At 40.7% G+C, this 23802-nt stretch overlaps 1 protein-coding gene across 4 annotated transcripts in view; it reads left to right on the top strand.

The window, feature by feature from the left end:
* Nucleotides 1-23802, top strand: part of IPCEF1 (interaction protein for cytohesin exchange factors 1) — a 76763-nt gene that overhangs the window by 30669 nt on the left and 22292 nt on the right. For 2 of the 4 annotated variants that reach the window (XM_045009413.1, XM_045009411.1), the window contains exons 3-8: nucleotides 115-151; nucleotides 784-953; nucleotides 9877-9950; nucleotides 13214-13285; nucleotides 15741-15802; nucleotides 19796-19887. In XM_045009413.1, the coding sequence (XP_044865348.1) occupies nucleotides 115-151; nucleotides 784-953; nucleotides 9877-9950; nucleotides 13214-13285; nucleotides 15741-15802; nucleotides 19796-19887 (507 nt within the window). Of the gene's footprint in view, nucleotides 1-114; nucleotides 152-204; nucleotides 327-371; nucleotides 492-783; nucleotides 954-9876; nucleotides 9951-13213; nucleotides 13286-15740; nucleotides 15803-19795; nucleotides 19888-23802 lie in introns of those variants that run through there. The other 2 variants (XM_045009414.1, XM_045009415.1) reach the window with 2 other exon arrangements.

The following is a 23802-nucleotide window of genomic DNA, read 5'->3' as shown; positions in this document are numbered from 1 at the left end:
TTAGATTCCATCCTCCGTATAAACACCACCTCCTCCAGTCGCCCTCAGTCTTTCTTTACAAATGTTGTAACACAATCTGAAATTTCCTTTCTTTCCTTCCTGCATTTCTTGCAGGTTCCCTTGCGTCAGAAGACCAAACAGAAAAGTCAAGGTAACAGATCTTTTCCCTCCTCTTCTGTTCCTCTTTTTTTTTTAAATGTGTCTTGTTCGGGAGAGGTCGAGGTTTTCATACCGCTGGTGAAGGACTGTTGTTTAAACTCTGCTTATTTTTTGCATCGATTCTGAAAAAATGACAGCATGCTGTTCATTTGGACTAAGCCCTTGTGGTATGTCAATAGACACAGAGCTGGAGATTCTAGAGTGAGAGAAGGAGAGAGAGAGAGAAATGCAGCTTTTCATTTAGTTGAAAGCTAGTCCTCTTTAGCTATGACTTAAATAGATCTATTCTTTTCTAATGCAGTTGTAAGAAGGAGGAGACACATTTTTATCTAGTATGTTTTATTTTACAATAATTCATGTCTTATTTGTGTGCAATTATCTTTAGAGTAATCAGTAATTTATTTTCTGAGAACCTCTTCTCATTTTATCTTTGTACATTTAGAATGCCTTTCAAATGAATGTGTCTAACAGACATCATAAAACTGACTGACCATCTGACTTCTGTGTGCATTTTAAGAGACACTTGGATGACTCTTAATATAGCAAATGTAGATGGACTGATATATTTAATTTATTTAGTACTGTACATTTAAACAAGCAGAACCATTTATTTTAATGGCACAGGGATTGTTATTATGAGTCGACGAAGGATATCGTGCAAGGACCTGGGACTAGTTGATTACCAGGGGTGGCTCTACAAGAAAAAGGAAAAAGGACCTTTCATTGGCAACAAATGGAAAAAGTTCTGGTTCGTGCTGAAGGGGTCATCGTTATACTGGTACAGCAGCCAACTGGTGAGTACAATAAACTCCTAACTGTGTGTGAGTGACTAAGCAGGGACTACAGGCACTGGGAAGGAGAGGGTTGGGGCAGATCTGAAGTGTAATCTGGAGATGTATAAATGATCAGGCTTATTTAGTTTTTGTTCAGCCTTAAGATTTCTTGCTAAATGAGCAAATGCTGCCACATCTTTTGGTTCTGCAAGCACTTGTGAAATACAGTCTGTTCCTTTAAACCTGGGTGTTCTTTACAGGCTCCACTGTCATTTAAATGCTGGAAGGAACTTGCCAATTTAAGAAGCTTACAGGCACCTACAGGCAAGGAAGGGACAGCACTCTCCTCATGTTCTCAGCTGAACTAATTGCTTAATTTTAATAAGGGGACTTGCTTATTTCCCCCACCTCCAGTTTGAACCTTGCTTGACCTGTCTTTTACTCTCCTTTTGATATTGGTGTCTGATAGGAAAGCTGGTGTCAGAATTACAGCTTGGCCAGCTCATTATGGTGTTATCTCTTGTCTTTCTGTCATTGCATCCAGTGTCTGTAATTAAACTGTCATATGTCCTGTTAATTTGTAACCTGCTGCTCTGGGGTGCCAATGATAAAGGGCCAGATTTGGAGCGTTTCAAGGGAGGAGTACACTGCACTTCAACTCAAGAGTCAGATTTCAGTTCAGAGGATGAACTTTCCCTAAAAGAGCCTTTCTATTTATGACAATCCTCTGCTTTCTCCAGACATTCCCTCTTCTATTACACTGTGAATGGGAAGCAGCCTATGATGGAGACAATGAGCAGTCCCTGGATTTCTGTGATCAACTGAAATAAAAAATAATTAGAAATAAAAAAGTATCAAGGAAGCAGAGATTAAATACAGCATAATTGTCTTTCTATTGGCATGGTCAGGCAATCTATACTGCAACCAATCGCCCAGAGCCAGTCCTGTTTAGCTAAGATGCTTTACCTGGATGTTTAATGAAAGATTATGGCTTGTGTGCAAAGGCACTGCGTGTACTGGAGAGTGAATACACCTGTTTTAGACTTTGTTGTGACCCTACTTGATTAGGCAGGGCTAGCATCTTGCATTTGCTGACCAGAAGGATATAAGTTGGGGCATTTACCCCTCCCACTTACACCTGTTTCACTCATGGATCTGGCACAAAAGCTCCTACTGTATTTTTTTTATCGACACCTGCACTGAGGGAGCTCAAAATTTGGAGGGGTCAGGGGATTAGGTGACTAGGAGAGCAGAGTGGATTGGAACCATGAAGTTTAATCGCTGAATAGTGAATGATTAACTTTTCTAAATGCAAATAGCTGTTCTACTGAAAAAGGGATGTCTTGGGCCCAACAAGGGGGTAAGGTGTTACTGAAACCTTTGTTTACAATTGCAACAGTAAACAGTTAAGTGTGGTCTGGGATTTATTGTCAAGTAATCACTAGCTTAGTTACATTGTAACAATTACAGTTAATTTTTTAAAACCTTTTATCAAAGAAAGCTGCTAAAACATTTAAAACGTAAAGTATTAAGAAAGGTTTTCATTTTAACATCCCGTTAGCTGTGGAGTGTTCTTTTATAGAGAGAAACCCCTTTCCGGGGCTCTTTTTAGATGTTACTAACTGTTCTCTTAGAGGAAAAGAGAAGAGCGTTGAGGTGGTTTGGAGCAGTTCTTGTTGCTGCAGTGGTCATTGAAGTCCAGTCCTTCTTTCTTTAAAATAAAAAGAAGACAGACACACGAAGAGAGAAGAATAACAAAGATAGAAAATGCAGCTCCTGACTCTGCTGTTGAATCTGACTTTCAGCCTTGTTACTGGAGAGACATGGGCATAGCAGAGCTTTATCAATCACTCTGAGACATGTCAGACTTGGCCTGCTAAACAGACTCTTTTTGGACAGAAAGTAAAAGGAAAGCAGGAGATAGGAAAGGGGAAAAATAAGACTGGGAAGGATATGGACATGAAGGAGCAAAATGCAAATCTCACATAGCAGGTGGAGGTGGTGATATCATCAGTTTCCTTTCCCTGGCTTGCTCTGTTCAGGTTTCTCTCTTAGGATCAGGATGATCAAGGCCCAATGGTATAATGGTAGATTCTGGGGTCCGAGGAGATGATGCAGATGGAAGCCATGGTGATAAAGTTGTCTCCTTCCAGTCCATGTCTCACACCCCTGATTGTCACTGAGTGACCCCCCAGATAGATCATGTCCAAAAAGGGGTGGCTACCTTATTTAGTTAACCATTCAAAACACTTCTCGGTGATTTCAACTATAAACATTTCCTCTCAATTTGAGACTCTTTCAGCTCATTGTCATAACAATCTGCAATTTTATGCCAGGAGCCTGGAAGACCCTTCATCACCGTTGTTTAATGTAAGCAATCCAGTTTGTACTGGTCCATTTGTCTCCACCTTTCTTGATGTTATAAACAATTTTATGTAACAGGCTGAGTTGGACTATTGTTACCTTGGCCTACTTAAAGTACAGGCCTCTGCCCAACGTAGTTCTAGACAGTGCTCAGCAGCATCACACCAATGAAAAGGTGTCAAAGGAAGAGGAAGGCTTTCTCGCTTACCTTTATTAGATCAAAGCCATCCCAGGTGCAGTTTGATTAATTTCAGTTGAGTTACCCTAGGGCTGTATTTGGCCCATCGTATTTTATAGCCTAGCGAATATTTCCACCTCTTCATTGATGTTTAGAAATGCTTGTTAATGCCTTGGTCACTTAATCACGCCTGCTCCTAAATGCTAGTGCCTGAAGCAGAATAAAGGTGCAGTGTTGTGGACCAGCATATAATAAGATTCTTCTGGTTTCTTATTGACTTGCTGAAAGATATTATGGACCCAATTCACCTGCATGACACCAATTTTTATACTGATGCAATTATATTACCGTCAATGGAGTTAATCCCGATTTACACTAGCGAAACTGATGTAAGAATTGTGCCCTATATGTTTTAAAGATCATTAGAATATTCTGTAGTTTCAACAATGTGGGGAGATCAGCTGCTGTATGTCAGGCTGGGAGGATGCAACAGAGTCACTTTCCACTTTAGCATCTAAACACTCAACTCAGATTACTATAAAAAAGGGCCTATACACGACGATCCTCCTAGACATTGACACACTAGTGAAGAGTGGTGGGGGCGGAATCAAGCTGAGGTCAGATGAATGAATTAAGTCAGTGACCTTGGCTATCTGTGGTTCTGTATGACCACTTTCTTTATTTTAAGAAACAAGAAGTTTTTTAGCTTTCTGTAGATGCTACAGTCAGCCAGATACTGAGAACGGTAGCACAGCAACAGCAGTGTGGTGTTGGTGGCCTTTTTCTAGTAAGGCTGGAGAAATATCAGAATCCACATTTATATTTTCTCAAGTTTTAGGGTGGATATTCTCCACCATCCCCAGTGGATCGCATGCTCTTGATTAAATCTATCCTAGGGCTTCAGAAGCTCTGGAACTCTTTGTAGCTCTGGCTATTGTGCTCAAATCTTGGGTCTTCCATAGAAAAGGGAATGGGGAACAGATGCATTCACGTCTCACCAGCAGTGTACCAGAAGACAGCAGCTGGGCCATCTCAACAGAAACAGTGTCAGATTTGTGACCTTATTAAAAAAGGATGAGGAGAGGCAGTTAAGGTAGTCAGGGAGCACCTTGGGAGAAGGAAACTGAAAAGGATGTGATGGGGTTGAAAGGTGTGAATGAGAACTGATTTGGGAGTAAGTGGGGCAATCTTAATAAGTTAGTCCGATTAGCTCCAAAATGTCTGAATGCGTATCCAGACTGAACTCTGGACATCTTTGAGAGTCACTGTTTGCTAGTCTCTAGTTCCCTCTTTTTGATGCTATTCTGTACAGATGGATGCTTCTAAATTGAACATTTAGAAAGGACATTATCAGGTTCTGCCTCCCCCAAGCAGTTTTAGTTCTAGTCTGGAGCATTCATACTGAAACCTTGTGAGTGGGGCGTTACTTCTGCATGGCAGGAAAAAAATGAACACTAATAATTCTGGTGCTAGACTCCTGTTTCATCTCCTGTCTGTCTCACTTGTGCACCTGTGATTAATTGGAAAGTGGGAGACTAATCAACTGTTTGTTGTGTATCTCTAGGATTACTTGTGTGACATTCAGTGGATGGACAAAAATTGCAAGTTCCCTTCTATAGCAATGCACATTGTTCAAAGTCTTGATCTCTAACGCTGTTTCATGAGGAATCAGCTTAGAAAAATCTTCTGATGAATACAATAAAAGGGGGTTCAGGTGATGATGGACTTAATATTTATCCTTAAGTCTTGGTCTAACTAATTGTGTTTAAACTGTGCTCATCAGACCCCTTGGCACTGTCGAAAAGTCATTGCCTTCTGCTGACTGTTTGTTGGACTATGAGGTTCCTTGCAGGTCTGGATAAGCATTACAAAAATTATCCACAACTGAAAAATCTTAGAATGTACCAGAGAAGCAGAACATTGAGTAGACATGGAGGCTGGACTTCTCACTCATGCCTGCAAATGGTTCCCCCGCAGCCACAACTAAAGCACACTCATGAGGCCACAGAAACCAGTTTGTGCTATCAGTGTTCTGCTGTTCTGTGGATGAAGTGACAACTTCAATCTCCAGCACTATCAATTTCACACCTTTCCCCTGATTGCTTATGTTCTCTTAAAAGTTAAAACTAAATTGTGACCTGGGGTAGCCCTTGCTGGAAATGCCACGGTCAGGGCAGGCTGCAAAAGGGAGAGCAGATACTTCCAAGATTGGTGGGTAACACTGAAGTTAAACTCCGCAACCAGTCACAAACCGTGCTTCTGATTCCCCCACACTGGTTATCAAGAAGCAAAAAAGAAATCACACAGCCCCCTTCGTTGCATTCCAGTTCTCTGGCTCCCAGCCAGCACCTAGCTCCAGTGCAGTGAGAAGTTATTTAAAAAAAACTGCTCACATATACAAAATGTTCTTCTGACCCCAAAGGGTCAGCCACATCAGCAGGTCAATATAGGCTTGGCTCTTACCCCAAATACCATGCTGCCAGCCAATCCTTTAGTGTCTAAAACTAAAGGTTTATTATAAAGAAAAAACAAGGAGAAATGTTAAATGGTAAAATAGTCACAAACGTAGAAAGACTTCAAAGTCCATATATCAAGTTCCTAGCAGTATTGGTGTGTTTGCTGGCTTGAAAGTCCCTCTGGAACATATCCACAGCTTGGATGGGTCATTCAGTCCTTTGTTCAGAGCTTCAGTTTGTAGCTTTTAAAATGCCATTCCATTCCAAAAATTGACTACAAAAATGTCACTTTTACTTTACATATCTGCTCCCTGTGCTTATTTAGAATCCTATTTGTTGATTTCTGTGACAACAATAAGATTTTACTGGTTTTTACGCATGCTAATATTGTGGAGCCAACACAGCTATCACAACTCTGTTCTCAGTTATACCTGCTGCATGTCTTGAGATTGCAGTGAAGATACCAGGTCTAGTTTATAGAGCTGTCAGTTTAAAACAGAAACAAAACAAAACAAAAAGCAAAAACAACAACAAACAAACAACCACCCCCGCACCCAACAGTAGCATGTCCAACTTGCAAATGAATCAAATATGATGTGGAAATTATGAAATCACAAGGAACATGGAACCCTAAAATGCACTTACATGTTGATCCTGAAAAGTGCTGAGCACTGTTGTTCCACTCCAACAAAGCATTTAAGCACCTACTTAACATTAAGAATGTGAATAGTCACGTGTCTTCAGTTGGACTGAATCACATGCTTAGTTGAAGCACCTGTTTTTAAATGAACTGTTGTATTGAGGCTGTAAGTATCCATCTTCCTAAATGACTGAGGGGAAAGATTTCCTTTAAAACTGAGTGGCCCACGGTGGAATGAAAAGGTCACCTGTAATCTGCAAAATCCCCAAATGAGACTTATGGCTATATCCTACACTTGTTTATAGAGATGCACCCTCTGTAGATGAATGAAAAGGGCTAGGGAGTCATACATTTTTAAGGGCGGCGGGAGGGGTGGGGGGGGCATCCATTAGATCATCTTGTCTGAGCTCCTGTATACCACAGGCCATAGAATTTCACCCAGTTCTCCCCATGTTGAGCCCAGTAACTTGTTTGACTTGAAGCATAACAAGTGTTTGGCTATCCATCTGGATTTGAAGATATCAAGCGATAGAGAATGTGCCACTTCCCTTGGTAGCTGATTACAATGATTAATCACCCTCACTGTTAAAAAATAATAATAATAAAAAAATAGTGCCTTATTTCTAATTTGTACTTAGCTGGCTTCAATTTCCAGTCACTGGTTTTTGTTATACCTTTCTCTGCTAGATTAAAGAGTCTAATACCTGGTATATCATCTCTGTGAAGGTACTTATACGCTGTAATCAAATCATCTCTAAATCTTCTTTTGATAAAATAAACAGATTGAGCTTTAAATCTCTCACTGTCAGGCATTTTGTCCAGCCCTCAATTCATTTTTTGTCTCTTCTCTGAACCCTCTCCGATTTTTCAACGTCCTTTAAAAATGGTAAAACGTGTATTAGGATGACTCTGAATGCCTTGGATTGCATTCATTTTCCGTAATGGCAAACTTTACCCACAAGTAGTATCTTGTTGATCCCTCAAGGAAAATATAAAAATATATACTATGATAATATGCATTCTTCTTCTTCTTCTTCTATAAATGGAGATATATATTATGTGCTGCCAAAGAGCCACCTGGTGTTGCAAAGTTCATTGGTTCTTGCTTTAAATTTCAGTTCGTTGGTGTGTGGGTAGGGCTGGGGGTGGGGGAATAAGGGATGTTCCTTTTTTAAAAGATCATCTTAATCTCAATTGCTAAAATTGAATAGCTAGATTGGGGGTGAATGGAGTGGAGAAACCAGCATTGTGGGTGTACCTTTCCAGTCCAATGGTGCATTTAATAACAGCTGTTTCAATGCGATGCTAGGCACCACATGGAGCACTTGTCTGTGCTGGCATTTGTTTTTGAAAGCTTGTACAGGGAAGAGAAATGTAGATGTAGTCTGTTTACTGTGCTTAGCTCACGAGGTAACCAAGCTTTCGGTACTCTAGCCCTGCATAATTTGTTCTCTTCCTTTAGTACCATCAGTAGCCAAATCTTGGAAGGCACTTTCTAGAATTCCTCTTTCTCTTACTGGCTTATTTTTCCATTCATTTACTGTGGCTGCTGCTGCTAGATTGAAAGCATTAGTTCAGGGTGTTGTTTATCCTACTTTAAATATGATGCAATTTTAGTAAAATTCTCTCTTACGCTTTATTTTTCCATTTTAAAAAAACTTCTGATCTCCTGCTTGCTATTAATTTAACTTAATTACATTTCAACATGTGAAACGTAAAATAAAGCCTAACCCAGTCTCTCAGCACCCTTGACAGATAATTAAAATTATAATCCAGAGAAGACAAAAAACAACAGTAGCAAACCAACAACATTTCTCACTGCAGAAGAAGCCAGTCCACAAAACTGCAATTTCCTCACCTCCTATGATTAACCCCATTGCTTCCTCTGCACTTAATTTCTCAATCAATGTCTTCAGTCGCTCTAGTTTAAATCTTTGACGTATACAAATGTGAGGCTATTCTTGGCTAATATCCTCCTTTTTATAGTCTCTTCAAATTCACACACAAACAATGTAGTTTGAGATGCTGCCAGTCTTCTGCACCTCTGCTCCATCTGAATTATCCCTGCTCTTTGAAATATCTTTAGATAGCTCAGCTGCTTTTCACAGTGTACGTTTTCAGAATAATAATGTGGTAGGGTTGAGGGGGAGGGACAAGAAATGAGTAGTTCAGGCATTAATATTTCTAATATTTTTTGAAAGAACACATCCATATTTCCCCCACACATACAGATGCAGGTTCTTATTTATCTGCATCACTGCCATTCATAAGAGGGGAAGGGTTCAGGTCTACAGTGATTGAGCAGGTTGCACAGGTGAATGAAGACAGACATGGGGATGGATTTCAGCAGCAGGCTGCAACTTTATTAACTCAAATCTGGCATTTAACTGGGTCCAGGATGAGCACTTCTGAAAATCCCACCTGTAAATGCTTAATTAACTAATTATACCTGCAAATCAGATATTTAGATGTCTAAATTGCACTGGCAATGTTGTGGGTGAATAAAGGAAGCCTGGGAAAGCTGGCCCTTTATTTTAGCAAGGTGTACTAAGCAGTGTTGTACTGAATGTTAAACCAGCTCAAGTGTTTACCCCCTCTGAGTCTCTAATGGCCAGACCTGAAAAGAGGATATGGTCCTCACTTTTACTGACCTATTTTGACATTAATCTTCACCTCAAATGAGAAGAGACTTCTGTTTTTGGAGCTGAAGAGTTCAGTTTCCCATGCTGCATATATGAGGTTTGGCTGATGACTTTGTTCATGTACAGCAGTATCTGCATGTGATCACTGATCATTACAAAGGGAGCTGCATTCCCCTAGCACCTCCTCTATTTTAGTCCTGTTCAGACCTGAGGCTAAATTTTGCTTTTGGAGTTTGTATCCACAGCTGACCCTACGGACCAGGGTGTGGCTTTGTGTGACAAATCCTGACTATGAGTCAGTGCATGGTTGCTCCAGAGGGGGAGTAATCTTCCCTAACCCTATACTAGGTGCAGATTCCATCCCCTGCTGTGCCAGTTCACCTGTGCTGCTTGGTTCTTGGGGGTGTGGAGCAAAAGCTATGCCCACACCCTGCTCACTTGCACAGGAGGCGGAGTAGTGGCACCGCCATCACTTTGAGATAGGCAACCCATGCAGGGTTTCTGATTCCGCTACACACAGTCACATAAAAGTCAGTCCTAGCTGGCTCCTTGCAGTAGAAATGTATATGCACGGAATAAAAGGTTGTCGGGAATTAATATAACCTTGGTCAGAAGTGTCCCCCGCTGGAGCCTGGGTTAATGCCGGTAACGTATTTTGTTGCAGGCAGAGAAAGCTGAAGGATTCATCAACCTGCCAGACTTCACTGTGGACCGAGCGAGTGAATGCAAGAAAAAGTAGTAAGTCTGTCACTCAGCCCCATGCTTGGCTGAATAAAGATTTTACATGCCAAAAGCTACATTTGAATTTGGTGGAGGTCAATGAAAAGGGATGGAGATCAGAAATGTCATGAATAGACTATCTAAAGAACTTCTCAGTTTCTTACTTTCACCATGACTGGGCTTAACTTTTGCGCAAAGAATATCTGGTTTTGTGTGTTTGACATTGCCTGGAAAATTATTATTCTTATTATTTTTACTTTATTTTGTTTTGTTTTCTTTTCCTGATATGCCTTTTGCTCACTACACCTCCTGTGTATTGCCTCCCTATCTGGACTGAGCAGTTAGCCTTCCCCAGAGAACCCTGGCATGGGATTTATGCAGTTTTAGGAGTTGTGGAAAGTGAATTTGGTGCACCCTTATAAAGATAAAATCTATGGTATGCAGAGTCATAATACTCTATTAAACAACAAATATGTCTTTATACCAAGGGCTTTCTTCCTACTGGTATCCAAATGAGAGCACTCTTGATTAGCTACCTTTTCTTAACTGGGAGGGTTAATAATGATATAAATAATATTGCTGTGTATTAACAGGGATTATTCTTTAGATTAGATTACTGCAATGAATTCTTTGGGATATGTTTGAGGATCACATAGAAGTCTCTGCTTGTTCAGGACCTGACAGCTTGCTTACTTAGCAGCATAAACTGTCTGATATATTACTACAGTCAGGGCCGGAGTTAGGGGCAGGTGACCCAGGTGACTGCCTGGAGTGCCAGGCTCGGGGGGCACCAGGCTCAAGATGCTGTTTTTGTTGTTAGCGACAAAAGGGACAATAGAATGTTTGAAGTCAAATGTTTCAGGTATTCCGTATGTGGATTCACTTTTCACCAACCTGCTGGAATGTTCCTTGCAGAATCTCATGGAACCTTCCAGACTTTCTGAGAACTACATTTTCCTTGAACCTCCTAGAATGTTGTCAGCCACGCTATATAAGGGGAGGGGCATCAACATTCAGTCAGTGAGATATAAGAACAAAGTGAAGTGAAATGAAAGCCCAGGACTAGGGTTAATATTCTAAGACTGTCACTTACTGTAACACTATTTAATACTGATCCACCCACTGTTGGTGCACAGTTCAATTTATTGATATTAGTACGTTTTAGTTATTCTTAAAATTAAAATGTTTCTGTAAGAGTCAAGGAAACAATTTTTTTCTTATTTGCTTACATATGGCATGAATAAATACAGATTTACAGATTCTAGTGTGCAAATTTATCACCTTATATGACAGGGATAAGTCATGCATGCAAATCATGCATCAAAGTCATGAAAAGGGCTACAAATGCAACAAAAATAAGGTATTCAAAATTTTAACAAATGGAGGGGGGTAGGGGTGCCGAAGATGCTCCTTGCCTGGGGCATCATTTTATCTAGGGTCGGCCCTGACCATCGTGCTCCATACACTGCACTGGCTTCCAGATGCTTCTAAATGCAGTTCAAGGATTTGGTTTTTAATCTATAAAACACTACATGGTTTTATCCTGGCTTTTAAGAGAATGCCTTCCTCTCTATGCTCTATCCCCACATTTTTCTTGAGGCAGGCTTGCTGGCAGGCCTGTTACTTGAATTCTTGAGGGACAGAGGCAAAATGAGTATGAGAGTCTGTGGCTCCAGAGTTTCCTGTTGGTTTCTCAGAGCCCTTGTTTGATGAGCCACATAACACACAGAAAGTGTTGACCGTTGCCTTTGCTTCAATGGACCATTTGCAATGCTAAGCATGATAGTGTTTGCAAATGGAGGGCCCTAGGTGCCTAAGGTTAGGGGCTCAAGTATGAAATGTTCAATTGTATGGTTACATTCCCTGACTGGATGAGTGAAACTCTTAGAATGAGGATTCCTCTGCAAAAATTCTTATTTGCAAATTCAGTGTTTGCTTTCTGTGGATATTCTCCAATTAATTTCCAACTGGTTGTTTCAGTGATAATTTCTGACAGAAATTGGTTTGGTAGAATATTTGCAATAAAACATAAAAAGGCTGCAAACAGTCAATGAATTCATCTAAAAATTGGAATGAATGTTACCAGAAACTTTTGAAGTATTCTCCCTGTACTAATTATCACATATGGGGGAACCTGCTATGATCTTATTTTCAAAATGCAGAAATTAGCATAATTTGCTTTATAATTTAATTTATGTGATAACAATAATCTCCTTTCTAGAGTTTGGTGTATATAATTAGAAAGCTACCTAACAACATGTAGGAAGAAGGACATATAAAGTTGTGCCCTTTTAAAAATGGTGAGATGTCTTAAATGAAAAAATCATAGGTATTTTGAGAAAAGGTGCCCCATGATCTGCTTAGGCTTCCTGAAATCCTCTAGTTATCCACAGAACAGAGATAAAATTGGCTGTCGAAGTGTAAATTTCTTCTGTTTTAACTTACCAGTGTGTTTCAACTAGCTAGTTCAGTCTCCATTGCTGTATAGTTCTTCATTGTAGCTGCCACTTATTGACACAGTTGATGATGTGTGTTTATGTGGATACTTGCCTGCAGTATTTGGACTGAGTTCAATTCATTTTATATAAGCCACCAAACAACCATCAAATGGAATCAACTTTCAATGCAGTCCTGTGGGCAGATTCCAGTCCCATTGGCCCTCCAGTCCTTCACTAGAAGGCAACTTTATTGCTTTTCTGAAACAGGCTGATTTTCTTTTTTGGGGCAACAGAACAGAGGTGAATTGAGATGGATTCTTGGTATGTGAGCATCCAGAATTGGAAACTTTTTTTCTTTAGCCGGCACATCTTTCTTGTGATACTTTAGCGCTTATTCCCAGGCATATACCATTGTTGGTTTGTTAGAAGGCAGCTAATATCATTATAACATTTATTTTCACAAATATCTTTTTTACTCCCTTCTCTTTACCAAAAGGGTGTACAAATCAGGAGGCCATAAAATGTCGCTAATAGACTAGAAATATGTTAGCAGTTTTTTTTCTTCTGAAAATGTCCTGGAATACCTCTTATCTATCTCAACCCAATGTTCTTTGTATCTTTGCTAAAATGACAGACCTATAAAATTCCAAAAATGGCACAGAATTTTGAGGAAAGAAATACATTTCTCGATGGATAACTTGGTCTGCATTAATAGAATGGGGTGTACAAAGGTGTTATGCTTTGGATAATTTGCTCACACAATTTCATTGTTTTTTCCTACCTAAATTAACTTTTCCTCTGTGTGTGTGTGTGTGTGTGCGTTGTTGTTGTTTTTTCTTGAAGTGCTATTAAGGTCAACCACCCACAGATCAAGACATTTTATTTTGCAGCAGAGAATGTGGAGGAAATGAATAGGTAAGTAACAGCAACTGAATATCTCTGTCCTTGCCCAGCATCATAGAACCATTGCTTTTTTTTGCATGTTGGTTCTTTAGTTATCAAGTAGTAGTTGTGATTCAAGATTATGTGATTGTTGTGATTCAAGAGTGCTGTTTTTGTTTTTTCTTGCTGATGCAGTGGTTATCTTCCAAGTAAATGTAAGATAAAACACCCTGCTCTAGTGATGGCTGTTTAAAAACATGCCAATTTAATTAAGATATTATGGAGTGGCAATATTTGCTCCATAGTTAAGGTTAAGTTAGGATCCCATTATAAGGCCAATTTTCAATAAGTCTGCCAATGTTTCATAAAAATCAATCAATGTTCCTAAAGTTCTCATAAATCAGCAAATCCACAAAGATTAACTCCGACCCTTGAATTTAGACCTTTAAAATATGGTGTGTATTGTGAATTATGAATTGTCTGACAAATTTTCATGTACATTTATATAATAAAAACTGAAATTTCTTATACAACCTTATAGAGTAAGGTACGATACAATAGGGCATACAGTAATTTATTATTGGCCTTGATTTTTTAAGCCATAATGAAATTTACTTAACAACTGCAGTTTGCAGAAAATCTTTCTTGAGAATTGAGTGAGACACCCCTGCATAGGGTCAGAATTGATCTTTTGTGGATTTGCTGATTTATGAGAACTTAATTTCTCAGTGTTGTATTAATACTAATGTTTTCCATGGAAATGTATTATATAAAAGTCACACATGCATAAAACTAGAGAGAGCGGTATCTGCCCTTCTTGGTCCCAGTCCTGAAACTGTTTACACTTGTGAGTAGTCCCACTGAACTCGTTGGGACTATTCATGCGTGTAAAGTTACTCATGTACATAAATGTTTATAGGAGCAAGACCTTTGTTTGTAACTCTTTTAGGCATCCATCCATTAAACCACTAATGGGTTTATTCAGGGAGTAGTTTGCTTCATTTATTTAGTACATGTGCTAGAAGATGAACTCTTTGCAGTAGTGATGCAAACATAAAAAGCAAACGAATGTTGGATAGCAGATAACTGCATGCATTTACCAATGTGCACTTTACACTCCTACATGATGGCAACCTTTTAAATCTGGATTTTTTTTGACCTATCCGTTCTGTTTGAAATACTAAGATTTCTTTTTTACTTTCATTTCTATTAATTTTCATTGAGTAAGGTCAAGGTCCTTAATAAACTGTAGCCAAAATTCATTCTTCACTTTTACAGGAATGACAGCCCGTAACCTTTAGTTGTTATGCACATCTATACTTCATATAGTGATCAGGAGGAGGTGGGACTAAGGACCCAATCCTACTCCTACTGAAGTTATTGGCAAATTTCCCAGTGGCCTCAATGGTGAACAAAATGAGATGCTATGTCATCTAACTGCTGTATAACTAGTTTCCAGAGGTTCACTAGACCTACAGATTAGTCTGAAGAGAGGTTAAACGAGCACATAGTATCTTGCATACTATAGCACCTTACAGCTCAAAGGATCCAAACGATTTATAAATTGAAAAGGTACACAAACTATAGCCAGGTGTCTCTTCATGCACTAAGAAAACACAGCCCTCTAGGGAAGGAGGGAAACGCAGCAGCTGTTAATAGCATACAGCAACAGTTTAGAACAGGAAGTGAAGAATGCTATATAGAACTGAAGGGGACATTTAGGAAGGCAGAACATAACTTACACAATTTTAAATTTGGTCAGGAAGCCTGAGTTAAAGGACCTACTCTTACAATGTATGCCATGATCTGATCAGAGCACAAGATTGTATAACTATGAGGAATAAATAATTTGTTACAGTGTCTTAAATAATTAAGTCACTGGTTCAGATACCCATGTATGGAAGCAGTTTAAAAATAGAGGGATTTCTAAATAGCCTTATAAACTGTTCCTTAGCCTGTGAGGTGAGGAGTACATATCTCCTTGGGGAGTGCTTGAATGCTCCTCAACTCCCTTTAAAATCAATGGGAGTAGGGGTATTCAGCACCTTTTAAGGAGAGTCTGCACTACAGGGGGGCTCACCTTGAGCTGCACTGCTGTAGCGCTGTGGTGTATAGACACTTGCTACAGTGACAGAAGGGGTTATTTCATTGCTGTAGTAAATCCACCTCTCCAAAAGGCAGTGGGTAGGATGGTAGAAGAATTATTCTATCAACATAGTAGCGTCTACACTGGATCTTATGTCATCTTAACTACATTGCAGAGGGCATGAAATTTTTCACAGCCCTGAGTGATGTAGGTTAGCCAACCTAACTATGTAGTGTAGACCTGCTCTGATTCCCACAGGAACTTTAAACTGAGGATGAAAGAAAAGAACTGGTGGTGATAATAAAAGATAGGAAGATCACTGTATCTGAAGACTGTCAGATGTGTTGCAGAGTAGAATACAAATATCCCTAAAAATGTGCTTGTTTTCTGTTTATAACATAGGTGGCTAAATAAACTGGGGCTAGCTGTAATTCCTCAGGCATCCAATGGAAAGAATGAAGAAGGTATGTTCACATCTCAATTTTTGCATGGAACGATTTCATTTTTTTTACACAGTGAGATTTTTGCTACAATGAATTTCATATCAACGCTGTTCTTTTTAAACTTTCAGTTTGTGGCTCATCAGCTGTTGCATGTTTCACTAGCACCAAAACCCCAGTTGTGCCCTTGAATATCTGATTTCCATATCAACCAAGGCACAACAATTAATTGTCTGACAACTTTGGAATTTATGATATAAAAGAGTTTCCATTATTTATTCATTAATACAGTACTATATGTGTAGATGCTGCTTTAGAGAGATAAAACGGCAGGTCCCTGCACCCGAGAAGTTTACAGCTAAATGATTCACACTATTTGTATTTATGAGCACCAAAGAACTCTGATACAATCATCTCTTTAGGCTAGGGTGGGGAACCTACGGCCTGTAGGCGGGATCTGGCCCGTTGCTTAATTTCATCCGGCTCATGGCAAGTCTCAGTGCTACGGGCCTGAAGCCCTGAGCCTCAGCACCCGCCCCCAGGGGGCTGGAACTGTGAGCTTGCCCTGCTACGGGCAGGAAACCCTGAGGCTCCACGCCTCCCTGCGGGGCTGTGTGTGGCCCATGATTGATTTTTTTATATGGGTCAATGGCCCGTGCATAGGTGCCGAGTTTCTCATTTGTTGGGGGTGCTCTCCCTGGCTCCGCCCAGTCCCCACTTCCCCCCTTCCCCCAAGGCCCCACCCCTGCCCTGCTTCTTCCCACCCTCGCTCTGCCCCTGCCCTGCCTCTTACCCGCCTCTTCCCTGCCCAGTTCCGCCCCCTCCCCCGAGCACTCCACCCTTGCTCCTCTCCCCCCAGAGCCTCCTGATGCTGTGAAACAGCTGATCTGCAGCAGGCAGGAGGCACTGGGGGAGGGGGAGGTTCTGGTAGGGAGGCTGCTGGTAGGTGCTCTGCACCCACCATTTTTTTCCCGTGGGTGCTTCATCCCCGGAGCTCCCACGGAGTCGGCGCCTATGAGCCCATGATAGAAAAAAGGTTAACCACCCCTGCTTTAGGCCCTCTGCTACCTCTGTGAATGGGGACGTAGCTCATACATAGGACTCATTCATACAGTGCTCGTGTTAACTTTGCTGAGCTTGCTCAGTGCCATATGGAGTGGTATTACAAGCTGTTTGTGCTGATAGAAATCATGGGTGATGATAAGTTGAGGTGCCTGGAGAATCAGGATGCTTCACTGTCTCCTTTGTTTTGACTGGGATACAGTGTATTTCCCCTTCCTTCTCTTTAACAGAAACCTCTATTCACTGGTCCACTTACTTTCTCCAGAAACTTGCCATTTGTGGATACGTTCCCTGGTGCCTCTTCAGCCCCTCACTCAGGTGTTAGAGCAGAGTGGTCTGGGGTAAGTGGAGGGCACATTGCTACACTGAATCTTAGGTCTCTTAGCAGGAAACCCAGTCTGAACATTTTACCAGAGGAGGGAAGGGGTCCAGTTTTTCTTGAGCTGTTTAGACAAGCAGCAGAAGGGCTGATTGAAAGATGATGACAATAATTTGACTGGCAACCTATCAATATTATGGATACAAATAGGAGCTTAAAAATGAAAGTTCCAGGAAGTACAGTATGCTGGTTGTGTTTGGAGAAACAGCTGAAGCAAGAGAAGAGTTAGGAAAATAAGAAGCAATTAAAATTAGGAAAGTCAACTGAGCTTAATGGGAACTATGTAAGCAGACGAGAGAGCTCCTGTGCTGAGAAACTCTACCCAGCTAACCTCTGCAGCAGGTGATCAAGTTACCAGCACTTCATCATCAGAACAAACGTAACATTGTCAAGTATTAGCTTTAAAAAGTTTGGACAACACCCCGCACTGCTATTTTCAGGAAAATGCACCCATCCCCATCTCCTGCCCTTTACTCCTGATGTGTGTGTTGTTGAAGGCCTATCCATCTTCCTCCCATTATCTAGGTGGGCACCCCACATTTTGGGAAAATGCTGACATAGCCTAAGGACTTGCTACGGTTTCTAGCACCGTAACTCTTTCCTGAGTGTCACACATCATAACTATTCAAGGAGCTCTTAGATTCCCACTCTTGGATTCCTGCTTTTTTGAGAGGAGAGTGAGGGGAATGGTTTCTGTGCATTTAGTCCTTCCTTCAATCCGTTTCCAATATCAGAAACCAGATATAGATTTTACTTTTCTGGTGTCATATGTGTAATAAAAAAAAAGCCGCAGAAAGAATATTTTATTTATTAATCAATAGTTCCTTTGATTTCTTAAATGTTTCTACTTGCATAAAATTTCAATCTGTTATTCTAAACATGATTTTAAAATATGTAGCTGGGCAAAGTTTGCAGTAAACAAAACCGTAGCTATGTTAAAAAATAACTTAAATAATCCTCTAGTTCTGCCAATAATAAAATGAGAACATGTGCAAAACTATACAAAACCTGGCAAATCCCCTGAATGTCATTTCATCAACATCTTTGTGACAGCTTTCTTTTGCTTAAAATCTTCACATCAATGCTTTTTGCTGACAGGTAAATTATTAGAACCAAAAAAAGTGACACACACAGTTTTCCATATATAAAAGAAGGGGGAAAAGAGTACAACCAATAATTTATCTGAAAGATATGATAATTGATTGTTACCAAATGGTGATGTTAATAAATAATACTTCACACTTGTATGATGCCATGAAATCCAAGAACCACAAAATGCTTCATGAACACAAAAACAGAAACCTCACAAACTTCCTGTAAGCTGTGTCAAAGATAGTAAGGTGGTATTGCTACTACTGTGTAACAGCACATAGAAGCTGTTGCACAATATTGCTAAGAGGAAGTGAAGAATACTGGTTCCAATTGAAACCACAGGGGCAGTGAGTACCTCAGTCTCCCAACACCCACTGATGCTGTCGTCATTACACTTTGCTTAACTGATTCTTGCTAACCACACGATGGCTCAGTTCAGATCAGATGTACAGGTACAGGGTATGTGCGTACTCTGTCGCACATGGTATGTGGTACAGGAAAGCATTTAAACAGAATGAAGTCTCTCATATAAACACTTGCTCTGAGTTTGAATCTGCAGTGCTGGTGGCTGCTGCCGAGTTTTCCAGTGGCTACAGCAGGGCCCTGGGAGTTAGGACCAACAGCATGCTGATTTCCTTTGTCACCTTCTTTGTCATTTTAAGCTCTGTGTCTCAATTTCTCGGTCTGTAAAGGAGTATAACTGGATTAGAACCTATACCATATTTGTGAATGCTTCGTTTGTTTAATTTAGTTGGGAAAAAAAAACCCCTCCCAAGTGGCAGCAGTAAATACTTCTACTCCCCTGCTATTTTCCTTTTGATTCATATTGTTGTCCCTCTGCTGAGCAGTAGCAGATGTTGGGGCCTTTCAGGCTGGAGTTAAAAATAGTGAGGTGGAGTCTGAGTGTATTCTTAGTGCAATTTGTTTATTTGACCCTATGTACATCAATCCTAGAATGAAGATGGTCACAAACAGTATTCAAGCCATTGCCCTCTTCCAGGAATCTTGGTCAAAACACCAATGCCTCCTTTCCCGGGAGCAACTCTGCCCCAGGAATTGACACTAGATAGAGAGACTAAGGAAGGGAACAAACTTCCCTACTGCTTGCCACAACTTCCCCAAACTTGCAAAACTAACAACACAGCATTTCTTCAGACGGAAAACTGCTCACATGCAAACTGTAAAACTGTCTATGGCAGCGCCATCTGATGACTCCTGCCATAACGATAAAATTGGAATAAAAATACACTTCAAAACAAGTTGCCATAAAATAGCAATGAGGAGACACTGCTGTAGGAGTGTCAAATCAGATCAAAATACATAGGACTGGAAGGGACCTCCTGGGTCACTGAGTGCAGTTCCCTTCAATCGGAGGCAACTCCATCATATAATTGAATATAATCATATAATGATCTTCAACTGCTGAGCAGCTAGAAGGAATAAATGGGTGTTTATTTTTTTTTCATATTACTCTTTTTTCCTAGAATGCTATAGTGAGAGTGAACATGAAGATCCAGAAATAGCAGGAGAGACTCCACCCCCTCCCTACACAGAACAGCCACCTCCTCCTCATTTGGTATGTATTACAGTAATTAGCTTGTTTCCAGTTGGTAAACCGCTGGCACAAATGTCATCACACCCTCTTCAGTAGGTGCATGCCTGACTAATAATTTACAATAAGGGCTATAATCATTTATTTAATCTGCCTGTGAAATATGGATGCACTTATTTTGCTGTACCCTTCCCCTCCCTCCTTTCCTCCCCACCTTCCCAGTGACAGTGCACACTAGTATGTCAGCCTTCTCCATGACAGTGCACTGAAAATTGAACACATGGATGAAATGATTAATCTGCGTGACGAGCTAAACCAAAAGTTATCATTTTAGAACGAAAGTTGGAGGGCAGAATGTATCTTTGAGGGAAGTGGTGGATTTCACACTGTGTATCAAACATCCTCCCAGGGCTGGTCTATAAAGATACTACCCTGCCCTCATTTAAATCTCTCCCAAAGAGTCTCTTCTTCTGCGATACTAAAAGAATCTAGCTGATAGTCACCCAACATATCAATTATTATCTACTTATCTCATGAGTAAGCTTCTCATTAGCATGGAAGGAGGGGGAATAGTGTGGAGAGAGGGTCCTAAAACCGTTGGAACTGTGTGTGTGTGTGAGAGAGAGAGAGAGGTGAATGGAGGGAGGATGATGTTATGTGACAATGATAAAAATCACTTTCTTCTAACATTGACCAGGCAAATGATTAGAAGAAGGAAAAAAGTACTATTACTAAAGCTAGGCTCAGTAGGCTGGCTGTATCTTTCTTTCTGTTTCCTGTAGAGCTTCCGTTTAGAGTATTCCCCAGTTCCCTCCTGCCTGGCTTCTGTTATAGGTTAAAGTGAACAGCTCCTGGGTGAGGGGAAGGGAACATAAAAACAAAAATCAGTCAAATCAACACCTGCCATGCAGCACATTGCCCCACCCCCTCATTTCTCTTTATCTTTTTAGACTATTTAAGGGTATCTCTACACTGCAATTAAAAACTTGTGTCTGGCCCAGGCCAGCTGACTTGGGCTTGCAGGGCTCAGGCTAAGGGGCTGTTTAATTGCAGCGTCAATGTTTGGGCTCAGGCTAGAGCCTGAGCCCAGATGTTGACACTGCAACTAATGGCAGGTGTTGATTTGACTGATTTTTGTTTTTATGTTCCCTTCCCCTAAGCAAAAAGTCAAATACTAAATACCTCCTCACCTACAGAGGTGGTTCTTCCTGAATATGTTGAGGCACATAGGTTAGTCAATGACGCTTACACTGCTGTTGTGAGTACTGTTCTGTGGATAAAAAGAGAATCTGCCTGCAGGGATGTCTGTTTGGCACCCTGCACCAGAGCTAAATTTGCTTTTATAAAGTTAGGATTATGTGTCACACGCTCACTTATTTCCCCTTTTGTTTCAGTCAGATAAATTAGTCTGCATTTCCTCTCCTAAAACAGTTGTCAAATGTTAAACACTGTAAAACAACCCACCTGGCACTCCTGGAACATGTATTGTTCACTGGCATGTAAAATTCAAGATTCTTTATTCCCTGAACTAACTGAAAGTTAAATGTGGTCTGGAGGCTATAAATAGAGCAGAGAATGAGAACATTAAAGACTCTGCTCAAAGATTTATTCTGGGTCAAAGGCTAGTAATGAATACAGTATCTTGAATTTTATACTGCAGTGAATTATTGTCTTAATCGTGCCAGCATAAAAGCAAATGGATTGTTACAATACTTTGTAGCTGCCCTTCCCTCATGTTATCTTGAGATTTTAATTGAATATCTCTGCATTTCTCCATAGGTGGGTTTAATCATACTATTTTTTAATATTCTCTTTCTGGCATGCCAGCAGCTTGCCACTCCATTACTGCAAAGGCCATCACTGGGTGTCTCCTTCCCATATGTGAAATCCACTGCATCAGGAGTCAGGCTGGCTTTAGGATTTTAGGAAGGCGGGGGAGTGGGAGGGGTGCAAGCAAGATGGATGCTGTGGGGACTCACATTTCCTTGATCTCTCCCCTCATCAAGCTCTTCTTTCCTTTCTTCCACTTTCTTCCCTCTTCAGCTTTCATCTCCCCACACCCACATCACCTTCCTGATGGAAACAAGCCTATTATCCACTAAGCAACCCAGTCTTTTTTTTAGCTAGTCAGTAGGCAGTGCACTGATTGGCACTGGTCGTAGGGTGACCAGATGTCCTGATTTTATAGGGACAGTCCCAATTTTTGGGTCTTTTTCTTCTATAGGCTCCTATTACCCTCCACCCCCTGTCCCGATTTTTCACACTTGCTGTCTGGTCACCCTAACTGGTCGGTCCTACCCACAGCTTTCTGGCTACTACTAGTCATAGCTAACAGAGCACACTCAGACACCACCAGACCAGATTTAATGTCATATCAAAGTCCTCCTTGGCCAAAATTTCATAAATCGCCAAAGGCAGCTGCTGGAGCAGCAGAGCCACTGGACAAATGAACAGCATGCCTCATACTGGGGTAATGCTTGGAGTGGAGCAGCTGGTTTTGAGAAGGTATGTGAAGTAATGCTTTTGACGTGTGCCTTCAATATATAATTTTTGTGCTCTTAATCCCTGAAGTTTGCCAGACTTTGGATGCTATTGTATGAAAATCTGCTCTTTGGGACACATCCAAGGTTGGAATCCATACTCTAGTTACATACTTTCTAATTTTTATTAGAAGTAACATTTATCTTAGGAACACAAACCAACATCAAAAGTGATACACTTGGGAGCCTAATGGCTTGTCTACATTACCCCCACTGGCTCAACGGGCAGCGATTGGTCCAGCAGGGGTCGATTTATCACGTCTAGTCTAGATGCGATAAATCAACCGCCAAGTGCTCTCTCGTCGACTCCGGTACTCCACCAGGGCGAGATACGCAGACAGAGTCGACAGGACAGTGTCAGCTGTCGACTTACTGCAGTGAAGACACCGTTATTCACATAGCTGAAATTGTGTAACTTAGATCGACCTCCCTTCCCGCCCCCCCAGTGCAGACCAGGCCTTAATCTTTCTGACTTTCAATGACTCTTAGGCCCCTAAGTGTCTATGTCACTTTTGAAAATGGGAATTATGCTTCTGAGGGTATGTCTACACAAGAGCTGGAAGGTGCAAATTCAATTGAGCCAGCATGCTAGGAATTAGTGTAGCCCTGGCGGTGCTAACAGCAGGAGGAGCTAGCTACCCTGAGTATGAGTCCATCCAAGGCCATAGGTACATATTTGATCAGAGCTAGTGCAGGTGTGTCTCCTCAAGCCGGACTATACACTTCAAGATTTAGAGTTATCTAGGCTCTGCTGAAAACCATGGCTTCTTGGGCAGGAAGGTCCACATGTGAGTGGATTTATTGCTCCCAAACAGCAGCTACCTTGAGATAATAGACTGCAGAGGCCCCAAGAGGACAGTTAAGGTGTTTCATGTCAGTAATTTCTCTCTAAAAGAGGCCCTAAAGACTCATTGATCTCCAGTGGGATCCTTAGGATTGCCTTGGTCAAACATCTGCTTTAAAAATGTCCCTAAAATGGAGATTTACTAGTATATGGAAGATTGCAGTAGCTCCAAAGCAACCACTATGGTAACTTAGGTAAATACTGGATATCTTAAAAAAAAAAAAAAAAAAAAAAAAAGAGAGAGAGAAATAGAAGAGTGTTTTCCTCTACCACCCCCGTCATCCTTTTTCTTTTTAATACAAAATGAAAAGAAAGAGTCCTTCACAAAGATGCAAAGTTCACATATCATTAAGGCTTTCTTTTACATATGTAAATTCCAACATTTTCCTTTCGTAATTTTTGAGCATTTTAAAATCAGAACATTAACATCACATTGGCATTCATTTTTATGTTTTAGTTGTACTGCTTTGGGAAACAGATACTTGGCCAGTGTCTCTCCTTGATTTAAATTATAGGGAAGGAGGAACCCTCCTGATTTACTTATTGTCAGGTTTA

The sequence above is a fragment of the Mauremys mutica genome, chromosome 3 (genome assembly GCF_020497125.1).
Source record: "Mauremys mutica isolate MM-2020 ecotype Southern chromosome 3, ASM2049712v1, whole genome shotgun sequence".
NCBI lineage: Eukaryota > Metazoa > Chordata > Testudines > Geoemydidae > Mauremys > Mauremys mutica.
This window is presented reverse-complemented; position numbering and strand designations above follow the sequence as displayed.